This window comes from Hyla sarda, chromosome 1 (assembly GCF_029499605.1).
Source record: "Hyla sarda isolate aHylSar1 chromosome 1, aHylSar1.hap1, whole genome shotgun sequence".
Taxonomy (NCBI): Eukaryota; Metazoa; Chordata; class Amphibia; order Anura; family Hylidae; genus Hyla; species Hyla sarda.
Window position 1 is genome coordinate 50,941,721 of NC_079189.1, and position 21,650 is coordinate 50,963,370.

The following is a 21,650-nucleotide window of genomic DNA, read 5'->3' on the forward strand; positions in this document are numbered from 1 at the left end:
TGGCCCTTTAAATCACAGAGCTCCGGCGCACACGGCCTAGCAGGCGGGGGCACGTGCATTGGGACTGAGAACACGGAAGACCAGGGAGGTGAGTGATGGGCTGGGACTCACATGTGGGCGAGTCCCGCAATGCGAATCCAAACCCTGCCGGCAGCGGGGACATGAGAGGAGAGTGCGCACGCCCAGCAAGTCTGGCCAGAGCACTGACATTACACTAACCCTTACCCCTATTCCTAACCCCTAATCCTATCCCTTACCCCTAATCCTAACCTCTAATTCTAACCCCTAATCTTAACCCAAACCCCGAATCCTAACCCCTAAACACCTAATCCTAACCCCTAACAGCGTCATAGTTTTTTTTCACTTCCCCGGCTACTAACTCATGATCACAGCCAGCGGGACTCAGGAGAGATATCCGATGCGATGAACAACTTTTTTTAAAAGTCTGATCGACACGACAGAAGTTGTTTTTAATGACTAACGCTTTAGGGAAGGGAAGCAGAAAGACCAGGAAGATGCAGTCCTTTAGAAATCATCTAAGAAAAAAAAAGTAATACAATTTTCAAACGCTTTAATAAGAAACCCCAAATACACTAGTAAGAGCCCAAGTACAAAGGGCGATTATCGGCCCAAAGACGGAGGGTGCGTTAAGATTAAGGATAAATCATTACCATTCAGAGATCGTCGGAGTTTGGCCTCTTTCTCTCCATCTTCATCTAATCCTTCAGCTTTCTGCTTTTTCCAGTTCAGCTCATCCTTCTCTTGTATTTTCAGATCGCTGTGAAGTTCTGCTAATTTTACAGCCGAAATCTGGAGCTAAAGAGAAAAAATAAAATAAAATAACTTACAAGTTATCCAAAATAATCCACTCAAGCACCTGAACACTATACAGACCAAAGTAGAATGCGGGTGACTATCACATGCAGGGAACACAGAATATACTGCAAAACTTAAGTATAAGGCCTCATCCGTACTGTGGACATTCAGCCGGCTGCGCTGCGCACACTGTGGATACCGCTGGCAGAAAAGGATGTCCACCCAAAGATTGAACATGTTCATTCTTTGGGCAGAATTCCACTGGACTGCATTGCCGTCTATGGAGAGTTTCGGCGGCACCTTTGCAGGTGGAGTTCCGCAACGGAATTCTGTCGGCTGAATTTCCAGTGTGGACGATTCCTTGTTGTATTAGCAATCAAGAAAAACAAAAACAAATAAACAAATACATGTAAAGTGATCACATTATTTATCCATTTTTACGTGCACCCTCATTGAAAAATACAACTTAAAAGCCATACAGCTGTCGATGAAAAATATTAAAAATATAAATATTTTTGCATAAAACTCCCCTCCCCAATTTAGTGACATTAAAGGGGAACTCTGGTACTAAACATAAGATAGAGGATAAGTGTCTGATAGCGGGGTCCGACTGCAGGGACCCCCACAACGATCTCCTGACTTTCTCCATGCACGGAGTGGCCACCAGTCTGTGCACGGAGCTGTGTCGACCACCACACAGAGATGTGGCCCACATGATCCCTCCATGCATCTCTATGGGAGAGCTGTAGATACAGTACTTGTGTATCTCAGGCTCTTCCACAGAGATGCATGGAGGGTGCATGTTGACCACCGCTCCATGTGGTGGTCACCACAGCTCTGTGCACGGGGAGAGCAGGGTGGATAGGGGATAAGTTGTTAAGTACCAGAGTTTCCCTTTAAATTTATTAGAACTTGCTTTTAAATCAACTGGTGCCAGAAAGTTAAACAGATTTGTAAATTACTTCTTTAAAAAAAAAAAATCTTAATCCTTCCACTACTTTTTAGGGGCTGTATACTACAGGAGAAATGCTTTTCTTTTTGGATTTCTCTTCTGTCACGACCACAGTGCTCTCTGCTGATCTCTGCTGTCCATTTTAGGAACTGTCCAAAGCAGCATATCTTTGCTATGGGGATTTTCTCCTGCTCTGCTGGACAGTTCCTAAAATGGACAGCAGAAGTCAGCAGAGAGCACTGTGGTTGTGACAGACGAGAAATACAAAAAGAAAAGCATTTCCTCTGTAGTATACAGCCCCTAAAAAGTACTGGAAGGATTAAGATTTGTTTCATATAAATAATTTACAAATCTGTTTAACTTTCTGGCACCAGTTGATTTAAAAAAAAAAAAAGTTTTCCACAGGAGTACCCCTTTAAAATATATGTGGTTCAGACATGTTCCTATTTGCAGCCATTGTTTTATTGCTTCTGCTTCAAAGGATCAACTTTTCTCAAAAATCTAAATCGGTTTCATGCCTACAGCTCCTATGTAGACCTGTGTGTCTCCATGGTTACAGACTACATCTCCATATGTCATATGACTCTACAGTCTTGGGTTATTTTCTCTCATCTGGCATCCCTCCTCCAATAAGAGGTAGTGGATGGAAAAGAGTAATACATCACTGTAGGCTCAGACTACACAGGGGTTGTTTGTAGTCTGTTACCATGGAGACATTTAGATCTTCAGAGTAGCTGTAGAAACAAAACAGTAGGAGATTTTTAACCAAAAATATATATATATTTTTTTTTTACTATGCATTAGAGAAGAAAAAATAAAGTGTACATCTTCTATAACTTATGAATATATTATAGGTCAGCGCAAATGTTTGTTGCAACCAGAACTTAGCTACGCAATTACATATAAAGCTTGTTAAAATTGACAAAAAGCAGTAAAAGGGGTACTCCGCTGCTCAGTGTTTGGAACAAACTAACAAACTATTCCTATACGCTGGAGCAGGTGCCGGGAGCTCGTGACGTCATAGCCCCACCCCCACATGACATCATGTACTGCCCTCTCAATGCAAGTCTATGGGAGGGGGCGTGGCTGCCATCATGCCCCCTCCTATAGACTTGCATTGAGGGGGTGGGGTGTGATGTCATGAGGGGGCGGGGCTATCGGCTCCAGCATTCAGAACAGTTTTTTTTTTCCAAACGCTGAGCAGCGGAGTAACCCTTTAAACCTTTAAAAAAAAAAAAAAAACACATATCCTTGTTTATATATTTTTGTTCTTGTCGCTATATTTTTCTGCCTCATCTCCAGATTACTTCAAGACAAAATAAACCTTCAATAACTAAAAAATAAAAATAAAAAAAACCAAGCAAGAATAATCACTTCACTTTAAAAGCCACTTACCGAGTTCCATCCTAGTGATGTATGTGAAATATTACATGACATTTCAAGAACAAAAAAGATTAATTTCAATCGAATCACGACACAAAATTCGCCTCGCTATTTCCAATAAAAACAGACTGACATTTTCAGAGGAGGTGAAGGTCTTCAAGATAATTCAGAGTTTATACAACATCAGAATAAGGGAAGACAAGGACACCTTAGTCAGTGTTGTATGAAGACGCCATAAGAAGAATGTTCTCTATGAGCCATGTTCACATCTGACAAGAAGGCTCCATTCAGGGTATAATACATTACAGGTTCATTTCCTTTTCAATAGAATTTTTATTGAATTTTGACAGATGAAAGAAGAACATGTTTGATAAACAGTTATGCAATACATTGTGAATGTAAATAACAAATAGAACAAGAAAAGCCTGTGCTTTTAAAGGGGTACTCTTTTTTTCTTTTTCAAATCAACTGGTGCTAGAAAGTTATAGGGGGAGATTTATCAAAACCTTTCCAGAGGAAAAGTTGCCCATAGCAACCAATCAGATTGCTTCTTTCATTTTGCAGAGGCCTTGTTAAAAATAAAAGAAGCGATCTGATTGGCTGCTATGGGCAACTTTTCCCATGGACAGGTTTTGATAAATCTCTGCAATAGAGATTTGTTAATTACTTCTGTATAAAAATCCTAGTCCTTCCAATACTTATAAGCTGCTGTATGTGCCAGAGGAAGTTGTGTATTTCTTTCCAGTCTGATCACAGTGCTCTCTGCTGCCACCTCTGTCCGTGTCAGGAACTGTCCAGAGTAGGAGCAAATCCCTATAGCAAACCTATCCTGCTCTGGACTGGACAGAGGTGTCAACAGAAAGCACTGTGGTCAGACTGGAAAGCACTACACAACTTCCTCTGTAGTATACTGCAGCTGATAAGTACTGAAAGGATTAAGATTTTTTTTAAATAAGTCATTTAAAGATACGTTTAACTTTCTGACACCAGTTGATTTTAAAAATTATCTTTCCTCTGGAGAACACATTTAAGCATCATTTAATGCTTAGAAAAACTGGATGTAATCGAAAAAAAAACTATGTTCAGTCCATTAAAGGGGTATTCCAGGCAAAAACTTTTTTTTTACATATTAACTGGCTCCGGAAAGTTAAACAGATTTGTAAATTACTTCTATTAAAAAATCTTAATCCTTCCAATAGTTATTAGCTTCTGAAGTTGAATTGCTGTTTTCTGTCTAACTGCTTTCTGATGACTCACGTCCCGGGAGCTGTCCAGCTCCTATGGGGATATTCTCCCATCATGCACAGCCCCTGGGACGTGACATCATCATTGAGCAGTTAGACAGAAAACTTCAGAAGCTAATAACTATTGGAAGGATTAAGATTTTTTAATAGAAGTAATTTACAAATCTGTTTAACTTACCGGAGCCAGTTGATTTTATATATATATATATATAAAAAGTTTTTGCCTGGAATACCCCTTTAACCCCTTCCCGCAGAATGGCATATATAAACGCCGGGTTGTGCAGTGCGTTCGCGCATCCCGGCGTTTATATATGCCATTCAGTTAACCCGGCGATGCGCAGCATCGCATGGGTTAACTGGCAGAAGTCCCGCTGTTTCCAGCAGGGGACAACTTCTGCTTCACCCCCCAGGACCATCCATTGATGGTCCTGGTCAGCGATCACTGTGATTGGTCCCTGTGGACCAATCACAGTGATCTGGGGTGAAAGTTCAGATCCCCCGCACTGCCCGCCCCTGGAAGTTGGCCAGAACGGGGGACGATGGCTGCAGGGGCTCGCAGGGACCTGCGGCATAGGGGGGGGGAACACCAGGGGACCGGCGGCCTTACCTGGAGCAGAGGCGGGACCGAGGAGCAGCGGCAGGACCGGCCACGTGGACGAGCAGCGACGGGACCGGCAGGTAAGTATGTAGTCCTCAGAGGCAGCAGTGAAGATCTTCACTGCTGCTTCTAGAAGTCTGAAAACTACAACTCCCAGCATGCCTAGACAGCCTTTGGCTGTCTGGGCATGCTGGGAGTTGTAGTTTTGCAACATCTGGAGGGCCCCAGTTTGGAGACCATTGTATAATGGTCTCCAATCTGTGCTCTTCCAGCTGTTGCAAAACTACAACTCCCAGCATACACTGACTGTCCAGGCATGCTGGGAGTTTTAGTTCAGCAACATCTGGCCCTTCAGATGTTGCCGAACTACAACTCCCAGCATGCCCTTCAGCTGTCTGGGCATTCTGGGAGTTGTAGTTTTGCAACAACTGGAGACACACTGGTTGGGAAACATTGTTTCTAACTCAGTGTTTCCTAACCTGTGTGCCTCCAGCTGTTGCAAAACTATAACTCCCAGCTTGCACTTTGCACTAACAGACCATGCATGCTGGGAGTTGTGGTTTTGCAACAGCTGGTGCACCCCCCCCCCCCCCCCCCCCCCCGACAGGGTACATTCACATAGGCGAGGCTTTTACAGTGGGTTTCTCGCATCTTGAGATGCAGCAAATTTTGCGCTGGGAAACTCGCTGTAATCCCCCGCCCATGTGACTGTACCCTAAAAACACTACACTACACTAACACAAAATAAAATAAAAAGTTAAAAACACTACATATACACATACCCCTACACAGCCCCCCTCCCCCAATAAGAACGTCCGGTACAACACTGTTTCCAAAGCAGAGCCTCCAGCTGTTGAAAAACAACAACTCCCAGTATTGCCGGACAGCTGTTGACTGTCCACGCATGCTGGGAGTTTTGCAACAGCTGGAGGCACCCTGTTTGGGAATCACTGGCGTAGAATACCCCTATGTCCACCCCTATGCAAATCCCTAATTTAGGCCTCAAATGCGCACGGCGCTCTCACTTTGGAGCCCTGTCGTATTTCAGGGCAACAGTTTAGGGCGTCACATATGGGGTATCGCCGTACTCAGGAGAAATTGCGTTACAAGGTTTGGGGGGCTTTTTCTTCTTTCACCCTTCATGAAAAGGAAAAGTTGGGGTCTACACCAGAATGTTAGGGTAAAAAAATTAAATTTTTTACACTAACATGCTGGTGTTGCCCTATACTTTACATTTTCACAAGAGGTAAAAGGGAAAAAAGCCCCCCAAAATTTGTAACGCAATTTCTCCCGACTACAGAGATACCCCATATGTGAGCGCAAAGTGCTCTGGGGGCGCACAACAAGGCCCAGAAGGGAGAGTGCACCATGTACATTTGAGGTGATTTGCACAGTGGTGGCTGATTGTTACAGCGATTTTGACAAACGCAAAAAAAAAAAAAAACCACATGTGACCCCATTTCGGAAACGACACCCCTCACGGAATGTAATGAGGGGTGCAGTGAGAATTTACCCCCCACAGGTGTCTGACGGATCTTTGGAACAGTGGTCTGTGAAAATGAAAACTTGTACAGCCCACTGTTCCAAAGATCTGTCAGACACCAGTGGGGGGGCAAATGCTCACTGTACCCCTTGTTACGTTCCTCAAGGGGTCTAGTTTCCAAAATGGTATGCCATGTGTTTTTTTTTTTTTGCTGTTCTGGCACCTTAGGGGCTTCCTAAATGCGACATGCTCCCCGAGCAAAATTTGCTCTCAAAAAGCCAAGCAGTAAATTTCTTCTATTTAAAAATCTTAATCCTTCCAGTACTTATCAGCTGTTGTATGCTCCAGAGGAAGTTGTGTAGTTCTTTTCAGCCTAGTCACAGTGCTCTCTGCTGACACCTCTGTCCGTTTCAGGAACTGTCCAGAGCAGAAGAGGTTTGCTATGGGGATTTGCTCCTACTCTGGACAGTTCCTGTCATTGACAGAGGTGTCAGCAGAGAGCATTGTGGTCAGACTGAACAGAACACCACAACTTCCTCCTGAGTATACAGCAGCTGATAACTACTGGAAGGATTAAGATTTTCTTATAGAAGTAATTTACAAATCTGTTTAACCTCCTGGCACCAGTTGATTTAAAAAAAATTATTTACTACCGGAGTAACTCTTTAAGTTCTCTTTGATGTGGAGGGTTAATCCGGGTTCACACTATGGAATTTTCTTTCGGAATTTCGCTTAGTAATTTTGGTCAGAAATTTCGATGCAGCAGAATCCCATTGCCATCAATGGGATTCCGCTGCACAGTGCACACTACAGAAATTTCAGCGGCGGACGTTCAGCCGTTAAAATTCCACTGCCAAAAGAATGAACTTATTCATTCTTCTGGTGGAATACGCCCAGGGACGGCAACGTCTGCGCCGTCATAGCGCCGACTTATTTCAGATGGTGCTGGCTGCAATCGGAATCTATGGGAGGAATTATTTTTTGGGCCAGAGATTCTCAGCCTTATGGTATACTTGAGAACTTTGCTCAACTTACAACTTTTATTTTCTTTCTGTCTGTAAACCTTCGCCTGGATGTGAGCTTTTAGGCACAATAGAACTATTTACCGTCTAAAAAATTTAAAAAAAGTTAAATAAAAAAAATAATGCGAAGGTGGATGTGGCTTTTGTGTCAAGACAATGACAGTTTTCAGATGGTCTGCTTTCAGAAAAAACACAAAGTTTCGGGAACATTCACTTATAAAAATGTCAAAATGTAAAATGGTTACTTTTTATTACAAGCTCATCTTAAAGGGGTACTCCGGTGCTTAGACATCTTATCCCCTATCCAAAGGATAGGGCATAAGATACCTGATCGCGGGAGTCCCGCCGCTGGGGACCCCCGTGATCTTGCACGCGGCACTCCGTTTGTAATCAGTCCCCGGAGCGTGTTCGCTCCGGGTCTGATTTCTGACGACCACAAGGCTGGCGGCGTGTGACGTCACGCCTCCGCCCCCGTGTGACTTCACACTCCACCCCTCAATTCAAGCCTATGGGAGGGGGCGTGATTGCCGTCACGCCCCCTCCCGTAGGCTTGCATTGAGGGGCGGAGCAGGACATCACACGGAGAGCGGAGGCGTGATGTCACACGCCGCCGGCCTTGTGGTCGTCGGTAATAAGACCCGGAGTGAACACGCTCCGGGGACTGATTACAAACGGGATGCCGCGTGCATGATCCCGGGGGTCCCCAGCGGCGGGACTCCCGCGATCAGGAATCTTATCCCCTATCCTTTGGATAGGGGATAAGATGTGTAAGCACCGGAGAACCCCTTTAAAAAGAGATTTTTGGTCTCAGCTGGTGCTGTGGCCTCTTCGATGTTCCCCAGGTAACCAGCTCTGTACATTTGGTAGTGGCCGTACCTGTTCCTGCAGGTGGTGCAGGGTGCTCAGAACTCCTCATCAGTTTAATCTACACCAGAGTTTCCCAACCAGGGTGCCTCAAGCTGTTGCAAAACTAAAACTACCAGCATGTTCTACACTGCAGTAAGATGGACACTACCGGTTAAAGTCTTCCTGTAAGACCACAGAGAGCCACAGATCTCTAAGGGGGACGTGAAGTTAATATTCGATCGATTGAAAGAAGAAAATTGCAAATCAGTAACTTAATAGTAAATAATTCTACCCAGAGGATTCTCACTGTCCTACAATTTTAAGTGAATTATTCACCCAATGTCTTTAAAAGTAATGTAGAATAATGTAAGATGTGAGGGGTGGGGGTGGTGGATTTGAGGGGACTGCATTGCTGTCGGATGGGTTCCCTGTTCTCACTATATTATATTATTATTATTATTATTATTATTAAAGGGCTTGACAAATTTGTTATGAATCTAGGAGTTAGCAAAAAAAGTTAGGAGCCGGGATGCAGCACATAAGTTATTATGTTTCCTCATCTATCCCACCCCCGGGCTACAGTTATTACTGTCCCCTCGTCTCCCCCTGGGTGTTAGTTATTACTGTCCTCTCATCTCTCCACCCCCGGTGTGTGTGAGGTATTTATGTCCCCTTAGCCCCACCCTCCCTGAGTGTTACAGTTATTACTATCCCCTCCTCTCATTTCCCCATCTGGATGTCATAGTTATTACTGTCCCCTCATTTCCTCCCATGTCACAGTTATTACTATCCTATAACTATCCTCTCATTTCCCCATCTGTGTGTCACAGTTATTACTGTCCCCCTCGTCTCCCCCTGGGTGTTAGTTATTACTGTCCTCATCTTTTCACCCCCGGTGTGTGTGAGTCATTTATGTCCCCTTAGCCCCACCCTCCCCGAGTGTTACAGTGATTATTGTCCCCTTATCTCCTCCCGTGTGTCACAGTTATTACTATCCTATTACTATCCTCTCATTTCCCCATCTGTGTGTCACAGTTATTACTGTCCCCTCAACACAATAAAACAGATTGAACTTTACTTGTCCTGTCATCTCCTACTTACAGATTCCACTTTGGATTAAATTTAGTCACCTACAATTTCACAACAGTGAATTATTGCTCAAGAGCCACAGAGAGGAAAATGAACTTTTTTCTTTCTTTATAATATGTAGTTTATGTAAATGGTGATCAATGGGCAGAGCGCTCCGCACCGCTGCTTACAACATGTGGATCTGGGGCTCAGTCCGAGATGAACATGGTGTGGGGACAGTAATGACTGTTACACAGGGAACGATAAGGGGACAGTAATGACTGTTACACAGGGAACGATAAGGGGACAGTAATGACTGTTACACAGGAGAAGACGAGGGGACAGTAATGACTGTTACACAAGGAGAGATAAGGGGGGACAGTAAGGACTGTTACACAAGGAGAGATAAGGGGGACAGTAAGGACTGGACAGTAATGACTGATTATATAAAGTCACACTGCACAGTTATATTCCTATTTGCCAAACACAAATCTGACAACCGAGTCACTTAACAGTTCCTCATGGATCACAAAACTGCTGCATAATTAATCTGTGAATTCAGTGAATAAAAAAAGACTAATTTCTACTTATAACCAATAAAATGAATGTTGATGTATGAATATACAGAACACTATGGGGGACATTTATCATTGGCTTTACACCACTTCAATGTTCTAAATTAGAGATGAGCGAACTTACAGTAAATTCGATTTGTCACGAACTTCTCGGCTCGGCAGTTGATGACTTTTCCTGCATAAATTAGTTCAGCTTTCAGGTGCTCCCGTGGGCTGGAAAAGGTGGATACAGTCCTAGGAGACTCTTTCCTAGGAATGTATCCACCTTTTCCAGCCCACCAGAGCACCTGAAAGCTGAACTCATTTATGCATGATAAGTCATCAACTGCCGAGCCGAGAAGTTTGTGACGAATCGAATTTACTGTAAGTTCGCTCATCTCTATTCTAAATGTCGCTGCAAACTTTGCGCACTTGCATTTTTTGCCCAATTTTTTTTTTTTTAGCAATTTTCGGTAGAATATCTTTCAAAGTTGTCTACTGTTTGGTGCACCGTACCCCACTTTTTGCAGTAGTGCTGTATCTATTATTTGTTCAAATTTAATTTAGAAGTGTTTTTTTTGCGCAAAGCCTACTTTTTTTGTGCAAAACTACACCATCTAATAGTACACGTACAAAAGTGTCAGATGCCAGAGCACAAAGCTTAAACCAATATCTGCAGCTCACTGGTTTCTATAAATGCGCAAAATTTATCAAGTCCTGTGCACCTTTTTAGTAAATTTCGAGCAACTGTGCAAATAGTACACCAAGTCTGGGCATGGTGGGAGTTGTAGTTTTGCAGCACTTTATACTATATATGTAGTGCCTGTCCAGAGTGTGTGTGTGTGTGTGTAGTGCCTGTATAGAGTGTGTGTGTGTGTGTGTGTGTAGTGCCTGTACAGAGTGTGTGTGTAGTGCCTGTCCAGAGTGTGTGTGTGTGTGTGTGTGTGTAGTGCCTGTATAGAGTGTGTGTGTGTGTGTAGTGCCTGTACAGAGTGTGTGTGTAGTGCCTGTACAGAGTGTGTGTGTGTGTGTAGTGCCTGTACAGATTGTGTGTGTAGTGCCTGTACAGAGTGTGTGTGTGTGTGTGTGTGTGTAGTGGCTGTACAGAGTGTCTGTGTGTGTGTGTGTGTAGTGCCTGTACAGAGTGTGTGTGTGTGTGTGTGTGTGTGTGGTGCGTAGTGCCTGTCCAGAGTGTGTGTGTGTGTGTGTGTGTGTAGTGCCTGTATAGAGTGTGTGTGTTTGTGTGTGTAGTGCCTGTACAGAGTGTGTGTGTAGTGCCTGTACAGAGTGTGTGTGTGTGTGTGTGTAGTGCCTGTACAGATTGTGTGTGTAGTGCCTGTACAGAGAGTGTGTGTGTGTAGTGCCTGTACAGAGTGTGTGTGTGTGTGTGTAGTGGCTGTACAGAGTGTCTGTGTGTGTGTAGTGCCTGTACAGAGTGTGTGTGTGTGTGTGTGTGTGTGTGTGGTGCGTAGTGCCTGTACAGAGTGTGTGTGTGTAGTGCCTGTACAGAGTGTGAGTATAGTGTGTGTGTGTGTGTGTAGTGGCTGTACAGAGTGTGTGTGTGTGTGTGTGTGTGTGTAGTGCCTGTATAGAGTGTGTAGTGCCTGTATAGAGTATGTGTAGTGCCTGTACAGAGTGTGTGTGTGTGTGTGTAGTGCCTGTACAGAGTGTGTGTGTGTGTGTAGTGCCTGTACAGAGTGTGTGTGTGTGTGTAGTGAGTGTGTGTGTGTGTAGTGCCTGTACAGAGTGTGTGTGTGTGTAGTGCCTGTACAGAGTGTGTGTGTGTAGTGCCCGTACAGAGTGTGTGTGTGTGTGTGTGTGTGTAGTGCGTGTGTGTGTAGTGTGTGTGTGTGTGTAGTGCCCATATAAAGTGTGTATGTGTGTAGTGCCCGTATAGAGTATATGTACATAGGGGGACATGTGTCAATGTTTTTCGGTATTTTAGACTATATTGTGGACGCTTTCAAGATGTGCAAAGTTTGCGCAATTGCGCCAAGTTTATTATTTTAGTGCAAGCCTCATGATAAATTAGGTACAAACTTCAAACTTGAACCACTCATCCAAAGTGCACAAGATTGTCAAAAATGTCTCTCCAGCATCAAGGTATTTTGCTCTATTCAATGGTACATGTCTGTTTTCTAAAGTCAGCTTAAATAATGGTTGTTTGATCTTTCTCTCTGTTTTGCTATTTAATTTATAGTAAAGATATTATTTGAACATATTAATTATAAAGTTAGATCATGTCGCTGGATGTTGCTGGTGAGTTTGCCTTAGAGGGAGATTCTTCTACACCTAGTCCCTCAAGAAATTGGCGCGTCTCGTAGGTGCAGGTTAGAATATACTATGAAGGAAAATTCTTCTGAGTGAGAATCATTGGTTTTGGTTTGTGTTACAACAAAATGGCCAAATCAGATTTTAAAATGAATTTATTATTTTTTTTATTTACCGTATTTTTTATTGTATCCCTATATTTTATTGTTTTTGTTTTAATGTGTTTGCAATATGATGTCTTATATTTCTGGTTTCAGATTTGATGCGCAGAAGTTGGAGCTGTGTTCAGTCATTCTGTTTACATTGAAATCTGCAGCAGAATATCCTGCGCATCAAATCCTGCGCAGAATACTTTACATGTGAATAGACCATTAAAAAGCAAAATCAACTTTTAATTATGAAGTAACCTAAGGGGAAACACTGTGCAATGACATCACATATACAAACCACTTCCAACAAGAAACCCCCCCACAAAAAAAGCTATTTGAAGAGCCATGCTTGCTTGGATTAAAACAATTGCAATAAAAGCGCAAAAAAATAAATTAAAAAAAAAACTTTCTTGGCACAGATGATACATGCCAGTCCACTGCATAAAGTGTCCCCCATAGTGTGTGTGTAGTGCCTGTACATAGGGGGACATGTATCATTGCCTTTACACCAGTTTTGAAGTCCACAAATTTTGCGCAATTGCGCTTTTTTGCACATCTCTCACAATTCATAATCGCTGCTGCCGGGAGACCGGAGCTCTGATTGGTGAATAGCTATTCACCAATCAGAGCTCCCGTGTTCCGGTAGCGGGGATTATGAATTGTGAGAGATGTATACAGCAGCCTGGAGCCGGTGGGGAGAGCAGTGGAGCCGCATGTACCGCCGGCTTTTTAAGTTAATAAATGCGTATCGCAGTGGGTCTCTGGAGAATGACCTACTGTGATCTTTCCTTCAGTCCCAGGACTACAACTCCCATCATACTCAGAGTCTGTCAATGATGGGAGTAGTAGTCCTAACAATCCCAATAAAGTCCCACAACTGGGGGATGTGCAAGAGCTGTCCCTCAGCGCTGAGGTCCTACAACTACTCCCATCATGGGACACAGAATGTCCCATGATGGGAGTAGTAGTTCAAGGGCAGAGGGACAGATCGCACTGGGTCTCACTCCTGAGACCCCCTGCGACCTTTACTACTCCAACCCCTAGTGATGACATCATTAGGGGGTGGAGCTACACAGTCCAGGCCTGAAGCCAGGGTGGTAGGTATGACTGTTCTCATTATGAGTTTTACATAATGGGAACAGAGCCTTTCTGGCAGTGTGTTCCCAAACAGGGAGACTCCAGCTGTTGCCCCCATGATGGGAGTTGTAGTTCAGCAACAATTGGAGGCTCCCTGTTTAGGAACACACTGCATTATGTGCGCTCTCCCCGGGGGAAGAGCGCAAAAAATGTACTAACCCATTTTTTGTGTTTTTCTTTTCTTCTCATTTCAGATACCTGAATGCGGAGGACTACGTCAGATTTGGTGGATTGCGACGATGACCAGTGTTTTTTTATGTTAATAAAAGGGTTAACGAGGGCTATGGGGGAGTATTTTTTTTTATACATTTTTTTTCAATGTCCCGTGTTTTTTTATAATTTAATTTTCATGCTTAGTAGTGGAAGGAGTCTTATAGACGGAATCCATTACTATACCAGGGCTTAGCGCTAGTCCCCAAAACAGCTAGTGCTAACCTCCAATTACTACCCCGGTACCCACCGCCACAGGGGTGCCGGGAAGAGCCGGTACCAACAGGCCGGGAGCGTCAAAATGGCGGTAACAGGTTGGCGTTATTTAGGCTGGGGAGGGTCAGTAACAATGGTCCTCGCCCACCCTGGTAACGTCTGGCTGTTGCTGCTTGGTTGGTATCTGGCTGAGAATTAAAATATGGGGAACCCTATGCGTTTTTTTTTTTTCTTTTTTTTTTATAAATAAAAATAGCATTTTAAAATCTGATTTGGCCATTTTGTAGTAACACAAACCAAAACCAATGATTCTCACTCGGAAGAATTTTCCTTCATAGTATATTCTAACCTGCGCCTACGAGACGCGCCAATTTCTTGAGGGACCAGGTGTAGGAGAATAATCTCCCTCTAAGGCAAACTCACCAGCAACATCCAGCGACAGGATCTAACTTTATAATTAATATGTTCAAATAATATCTTTACTATAAATTAAATAGCAAAACAGAGAGAAAGATCAAACAACCATTATTTAAGCTGACTTTGGAAAACAGACATGTACCATTGAATAGAGCAAAATACCTTGATGCTGGAGAGACATTTTTGACAATCTTGTGCACTTTGGATGAGTGGTTCAAGTTTGAAGTTTGTACCTAATTTATCAGGACGCTTGCACTAAAATGGTAAACTTGGCGCAATGGCGTAAAATTTGCACATCTTGAAAGCGTCGACAATATAGTCTAAAATACAGAAAAACATTGATACATGTCCCCCATAGTGTGTGTAGTGCCTGAACAAAGTGTATAGTCCATGTATATAATGTGTAGTCCATGTATACAGTGTATGTGTAGTCCATGTACACAGCGTATAGTCCATGTATACAGTTTGTGTGTAGTTGATGTATACAGAATATAGTCTATGTATACAGTGTATGTGTAGTCCATGTATACAGTGTATATGTAGTCCATATATATAGTGTATAGCCCATGTATACAGTGTTAGTGTATAGCCCATGTATACAGTGCATGTGTAGTCCATGTATACAGAGCATGTGTAGTCCATGTATACAGTGCATGTGTAGTCCATGTATACAGTGCATGTGTATTCCATGTATACAGTGTATGTGTAGTCCATGTATACAGTGTATGTATAGTCCATGTATACAGTATGTATAGTCCATGTATACAGTATGTATAGTCCATGTATACAGTGTATGTGTAGTCCATGTATACAGTGTATAGTCCATGTATACAGTGTATAGTCCATGTATACAGTGTATAGTCCATGTATACAGTGTATAGTCCATGTATACAGTGTATGTGTAGTCCATGTATACAGTGTATAGTCCATGTATACAGTGTATAGTCCATGTATACAGTGCATGTGTAGTCCATGTATACAGAGCATGTGTAGTCCATGTATACAGTGCATGTGTATTCCATGTATACAGTGCATGTGTATTCCATGTATACAGTGCGTGTGTATTCCATGTGTACAGTGTATGTGTAGTCCATGTATACAGTGCATGTGTAGTCCATGTATATACAGTGCATGTGTATTCCATGTATACAGTGCGTGTGTAGTCCATGTATACAGTGTATGTGTAGTCCATGTATACAGTGCATGTGTAGTCCATGTATATACAGTGCATGTGTATTCCATGTATACAGTGCGTGTGTAGTCCATGTATACAGTGTATGTGTAGTCCATGTATACAGTATGTATAGTCCATGTATACAGTATGTATAGTCCATGTATACAGTATGTATAGTCCATGTATACAGTGTATGTGTAGTCCATGTATACAGTGTATAGTCCATGTATACAGTGTATAGTCCATGTATACAGTGTATGTGTAGTCCATGTATACAGTGTATGTGTAGTCCATGTATACAGTGTATAGTCCATGTATACAGTGTATGTGTAGTCCATGTATACAGTGTATGTGTAGTCCATGTATACAGTGTATAGTCCATGTATACAGTGTATGTGTAGTCCATGTATACAGTGTATGTGTAGTCCATGTATACAGTGTATGTGTAGTCCATGTATACAGTGTATGTGTAGTCCATGTATACAGTGTATGTGTAGTCCATGTATACAGTGTATAGTCCATGTATACAGTGTAAGTGTAGTCCATGTATACAGTGCGTGTGTAGTCCATGTATACAGTGCATGTGTAGTCCATGTATACAGTGCATGTGTAGTCCATGTATACAGTGCATGTGTAGTCCATGTATACAGTGCATGTGTAGTCCATGTATACAGTGTATGTGTAGTCCATGTATACAGTGTATGTGTAGTCCATGTATAAATACACTATACAGCGCTATACGCTCAGTCCATTGCAGGCATCATTCCCTTTTGCATATACAGAAATCACATGACCCGGTCCCTTTACTCACTCTCTGAGCCTTGTCCCACACTTGATTCAGCCTCTGTATCCGGAACTCGGTGACCTCCCCGTCCGCCCGGTTCTCATTCACCTCCCGGGAATATTTCCCGACCCCGGCCCGGACACCGAGCACTTGCAGGCCGCATAGTAGCAGCAGTAAGCGGTACAACGGGGTTTGCATGTCTACAGAGATGAGGAGCGGGCGAGCACTGAGACACCGCAGCCTCCGCCGCTCACAGTTAGGCCCGAGGACCCAGTTGCTGATTGGTCAACCCCTGACACTAACCACGAACTCGCTGCTCATTGGCTGTTTCCAGGCACTTGTCACCGCCCACCAAAGAACTTAACTCTATCGGCGCCGCAGCGCTGTGCAGCATTCCATAGCATCATTTTGAGAAGGATGAAACGCATGAATGGAGTTGTGTTCACACAGTGTACAGTGGTCCCTCAAGTTACAATATTAATTGGCTCCAGGACGACCATTGTATGTTGAAACCATTGTATGTTGAAACCATAACTCTATGGAAACCTGGTAATTGTTTCTGAAGCCTCAAAATGCCATCCAAAAATAGGAAAAAGTGAGGATTAAAAAAAAAGTAGATAATTAACACAGCTAAAGCAAATCAAAACTACAACTCCCAGCATGGCTGTCCGGGCATGCTGGGAGTTGTAGTTTTGCAACAGTTGGAGGCACCCTCTTTTGGAAATACTGGTCTATGTAGAGGATAGAAGCTGTACAGAACACAGAACATGTCCTAAAAAAAAAAAAAAAGTAAAATGGAGCCGCCCTCACCTGGTGTCCAAAGGAGCAGCTAACCCTGGTACAGGTAAAGAGTACAGAACATGTAATACCTCCCTGTACTGTAGGGGGCGCTACCAGACATCAGTCAGTGCATACGCTTCAGTAATACAGATAAAAAGTCCAGAACATGTTACCTCCCTGTACTGTAGGGGGCACTATCAGACATCAGTCAGTGCATACGCTTCAGTAATACAGATAAAGAGTCCAGAACATGTAATACCTCCCTGTACTGTAGGGGGCGCTACCAGACATCAGTCAGTGCATACGCTTCAGTAATACAGATAAAGAGTCCAGAACATGTAATACCTCCCTGTACTGTAGGGGGCGCTACCAGACACCAGTCAGTGCATACACTTTAGGTCTACAGGGGTTTTACCAGTGAATGCCCATTCTGACTGTTCGACTCTTCCAGCCATTGACACGTTTCGCAGATTCCATAGCATTGTATGTTGAGTCTGGTTTCAAGTTACAATGGTCCAGAAAAGACCATTGTATGTTGAAACTATTGTCTGTTGAGGCCATTTTAAGTTGAGGGATCACTGTATTTTCGTAACCAAGTTGGTATTATTATAAAAAATTTTTTTTTTACCAAAACAAGGAGTGAATCCAAAAAGGAAAAAGATGCAAATCTTTACATTATATCTCACTCTGTTTCAGTTCCATTTCTGGTTTGAGATAAAAAAAAAAAAAAAAGAAAGGGCCAAAATGAGGCCGAAAATACAGTGTGTGAACAAAGCCTAAGTCCATGTTTACACTGCGTAGAATTTGATGTCCTCTTTTACTTCATGCGCACATTTTCGTTGTTCGGATAAGATATGTTGCCAAACTTCAAATTTTATACCGTTTTATCCTACCCTAAGGCCAAGTTCACACGGCGTAAAAAAAGGGGTAATGTACTTCATGTACTCTTGCATTTTCAGACGTAATTTTGAGCCGAATCGAGCATCTTTCCGGACCCATTTCATTTGACACAGGCATTTTTGGCCGTAATCAGAACAAAAAAAGTGGCGCAAAAAAAAATGTAAAATAATATGCCAGCAAATTTTAGAAGTGTGAATCCAGCCTTAGGCTCTGTTCACACTGTGGGGGAGATTTATCAAAACCTGTCCAGAGGAAAAGTAGCTGAGTTGCCCATAGCAACCAATCAAATCGCTTCTTTCCTTTTACAGAGGCCTTGTTAAAAATGAAAGAAGCGATCTGATTGGTTGCTATGGGCAACTGGGCAACTTTTCTTCTGGACAGGTTTTGATAAATCTCCCCCTGTGTGTTTTGAGGTTGAAATATACACTTGTATTTACAAACAAAATGAGCCTCCAACATTTTAAAGGGGTACTCCGGCCCTAAGACATCTTATCCCCTATCCAAAGCATACGGGATAAGATGTCTGACCCGCTATGCAAGTCTATGGGAGGGGGCGTGACCTCACACGGGGGCGGAGTTGTGACATAACGATACTCCTCTCCCCGTGGTTGGCACCCGGCAATTTGTGAGCTGGCAGTATGGCGTGCAGCTCAAAGAGATGGGTGCCGAATGCAAGATTGCGGGGGTCCCCAGTGGCGGGACCCCCGCAGTCAGACATCTTATCGCCTATGCTTTGGATAGGGGATAAGATGTCTTAGGGCCGGAGTACCCCTTTAAGCTTTTGTCACGCTGCGGATGAACCAACGGCAGTCACAAGAGCATTCTCCCTGCTGCGGCTGGCTAGCTCTGTGTGACCAGGGGCGTAGCTATAAAGGGAGCAGAGGTGGCAGTTGCACCGGGGCCCTGGTGCTTAAGGGGGCCCCCAAAACACATATGCCCCATAAGAGACTAGAATTAGATTTGGCATATGGGGCCCTGTTGCAGATTTTGCATCAGGGCCCAGAAGCTACAAGCTACGCCTTTGGGTGTGACCATTCGTAGTGGCGGATTTCACATCTTGTATGAGTAAGCAATGTATCTACAGTGGGAAATCCTCCACTACGAATGGTCACACAGGGCTACCCAGCCGCAGCAGGGAGAACGCTCTTGTGCCTGCCTTTGGTTAATCCGCAGCGTGAAATACCGTGTGACCCTACCCTTATGGAATATTTTTTTGCGCTTTTTTGGGGGCTGTTTTAAGGTGCATTTATGACCGTTTTATGCTTTAAAAATATATGTGTGAACAATGCCTAAAGTTGAGTTTACGCATAGTTTTTCAGAATGTTTTTTTTGGGACGTATTACGCATATGGGGCTAGTCATGGGGCTTCCATGACCGTGACTAAAAAGACGGCCTTAATTGTCTAAAAACGTAGCTGAAATCTACTTTTACCCTCAGAATTTTTGCCATGTGTTTCACTGTATATATATGGTGTGTGAACTTAGCCTTAAAGGGGTATTCCAGCATTTTAAAACATGTACCCGATCCACAGGATCTGATCAGGGGTAGGTCCTACCTTTTGGACCTTCTGCAGAATGGGGCCCATAATCTCCTTTACACCTTTTTACATGGTGTAGCTGTAAAGTGCTTGTTATAAGTGTTGTAGTAGAAATAATTTCAAGCTGTGATTTGCAGTGGAAACTGATTTAGGAACTGTGCCTCTTTTACATTTAGGCACAAATCTTTGCACAATGCATGACATTTTGGCGCAATCCTATTTTGTTGACTTATAAAATGTACTTTAAACATGTTTGCATGAGGTGGGTAAGGTGTGTTGACTTGCGCTTAATTTATCATATGCTTGCGCAAATTCGGTGCAAGTACACAAAAAGAAAATACCACTTCACCCACACTAACATTGATAAATTCTACCCAGGTTGCAGTGCGGCCCGAGACGCTACATCCCTAGTCAGGTGTTCAGAGGAAGCCTGTCCTGCTTCAGTGGGTGGAGCAATTTCTGGGTGGGAGGGAGATCATTATGCAATGAATTGTGGTAGAAAAAACTTGTCTTTTGCATTGAAGGAAGCACAGGTGTGTTTCAATGATTGGGGTGGCTGAAGTGTAGGAGGGAGAAAAGTGACCTCAAACTTATAAACAACAAATCCTGGGACTTGTAGTTGGAGGGAGGAAACATAGCAGTTTAGCTCTAGGAAAAGCACAGATCTTTCCTAAGCACCCATTAGTGCCCGACAGGTACGTACTAAAATCACTTCATGGTGGATAACCCCTTTAACAGGGGACTTTCTTCCAATGTGTCCATATAACATGGGAAGAGTTGTCTTAAAGGGGTACTCCGCTGCTCAGCATATGGAACAAACTGTTCCGAACGCTGGAGCCGGCCCCGGGAGCTCGTGATGTCATTGCACCGCCCCCTCAATGTAAGTCTATGGGAGGGGGCGTGGCAGCCATCACGCCCCCTTCCATAGACTTGCATTGAGGGGGCGGGGCGTGATGCCATTATGGGGCAGGGCTATGATGTCACAGACTCCCAGCGCCGGCTCCAGCGTTCAGAACAGTTTGTTCCAAACGCTGAGCAGCGGAGTGCCCCTTTATGGAGTTTTCAAATACTTTGCACAAGTCTGCAAGTAGTTCCTGCAGAGCAGGCTGACATAGATGAGCAGCCTGCATTGTCTCCCACTGTCAGACAGCTGTCACTGATATCAACCCTACTGCTCCAATGACTGCACTAGAAAAAATACCAATCCTGACCATTTAAATACTTAGTATTATTAATACTGATCAATGCAAGTAAGGCATGTAAATATACGAAGGGCTGCACCCCTGTTAGCCCTAGCTTTTTTTTAAATGGCATAAGATCCTGTTGCGGCCCCGTAGTCATACTGTAAATCCCAGCATGCACTACTGTGACACATTGGTACCAAGTTCTGTGTACAGACATATTCTACTGTATATGTGCATGAGTGGCATACGTTTTAATCCATCTGGGTCTTAGTGCCGAGACTCCCAAAAATCAGGAGAATGAGCTTGGAGAAATTTGCAGCATTGCTGTTCGCTTCCCAGCTCATAGCGGTCTCAGTGCTCCATCATAAGTCTATATGACATGTAATTATGCAAATGAGGCTCAAATGCCCCATTCCCCAGCACAGCAAGAGGCAACGTTAAAGGGGTATTCCACTGCCCCAGCGTTTGGAACATTTTGTGTGCACGTTGCGGGGGGTAGTGACGTCACGGCCACACCCCTCATGATGTTACGCCATGCCCCCTCAATGCAAGTGTGGTGTCCCGGTACCGCATCCTATCCGGTACCTGTGTGTATAGGTTCCCATAGCCAGAGTCCCTAGGACGTGCGGGTCCGTATTGTCTAGGCCACCCCTAGTCACCTCTCATCTAGTGATTAGTTATCTAGTAATTATTTGGGATTTATATATAAAGGCTTGTATAAATGTATATAATTAGTTAATTACCTGTTCAGAGCGTAGCAGGACCTGCGGGTCACGTGATCAGGTAAACTCTATGGTTTTTGCTTGAGGACCTTTGGAGGTCCCTGTGACGTATTGCACCCATCATTCTTTGTGAGTGACAGATATTCGGACCAATCAGATCAGCCCCGCCCCTGCCCATATAAGGGAGTGGCGGCCATTGTTAG

General features: G+C 43.6%; 1 protein-coding gene across 1 annotated transcript in view; it reads right to left on the bottom strand.

Moving 5' to 3' along the window:
• LRPAP1 (LDL receptor related protein associated protein 1) overlaps window positions 1-16,599 on the bottom strand; it is a 35,359-nt gene extending 18,760 nt beyond the window's left edge. Inside the window, exons 1-2 of the mRNA XM_056555029.1 lie at window positions 16,352-16,599; window positions 672-816 (exon numbers count right to left, since the gene is read on the bottom strand). Coding sequence (XP_056411004.1) covers window positions 672-816; window positions 16,352-16,522 — 316 coding nt within the window. The 5' untranslated portion in view covers window positions 16,523-16,599. The remainder of the gene's footprint in view (window positions 1-671; window positions 817-16,351) is intronic.
• Window positions 16,600-21,650: the final 5,051 nt, after the last annotated feature.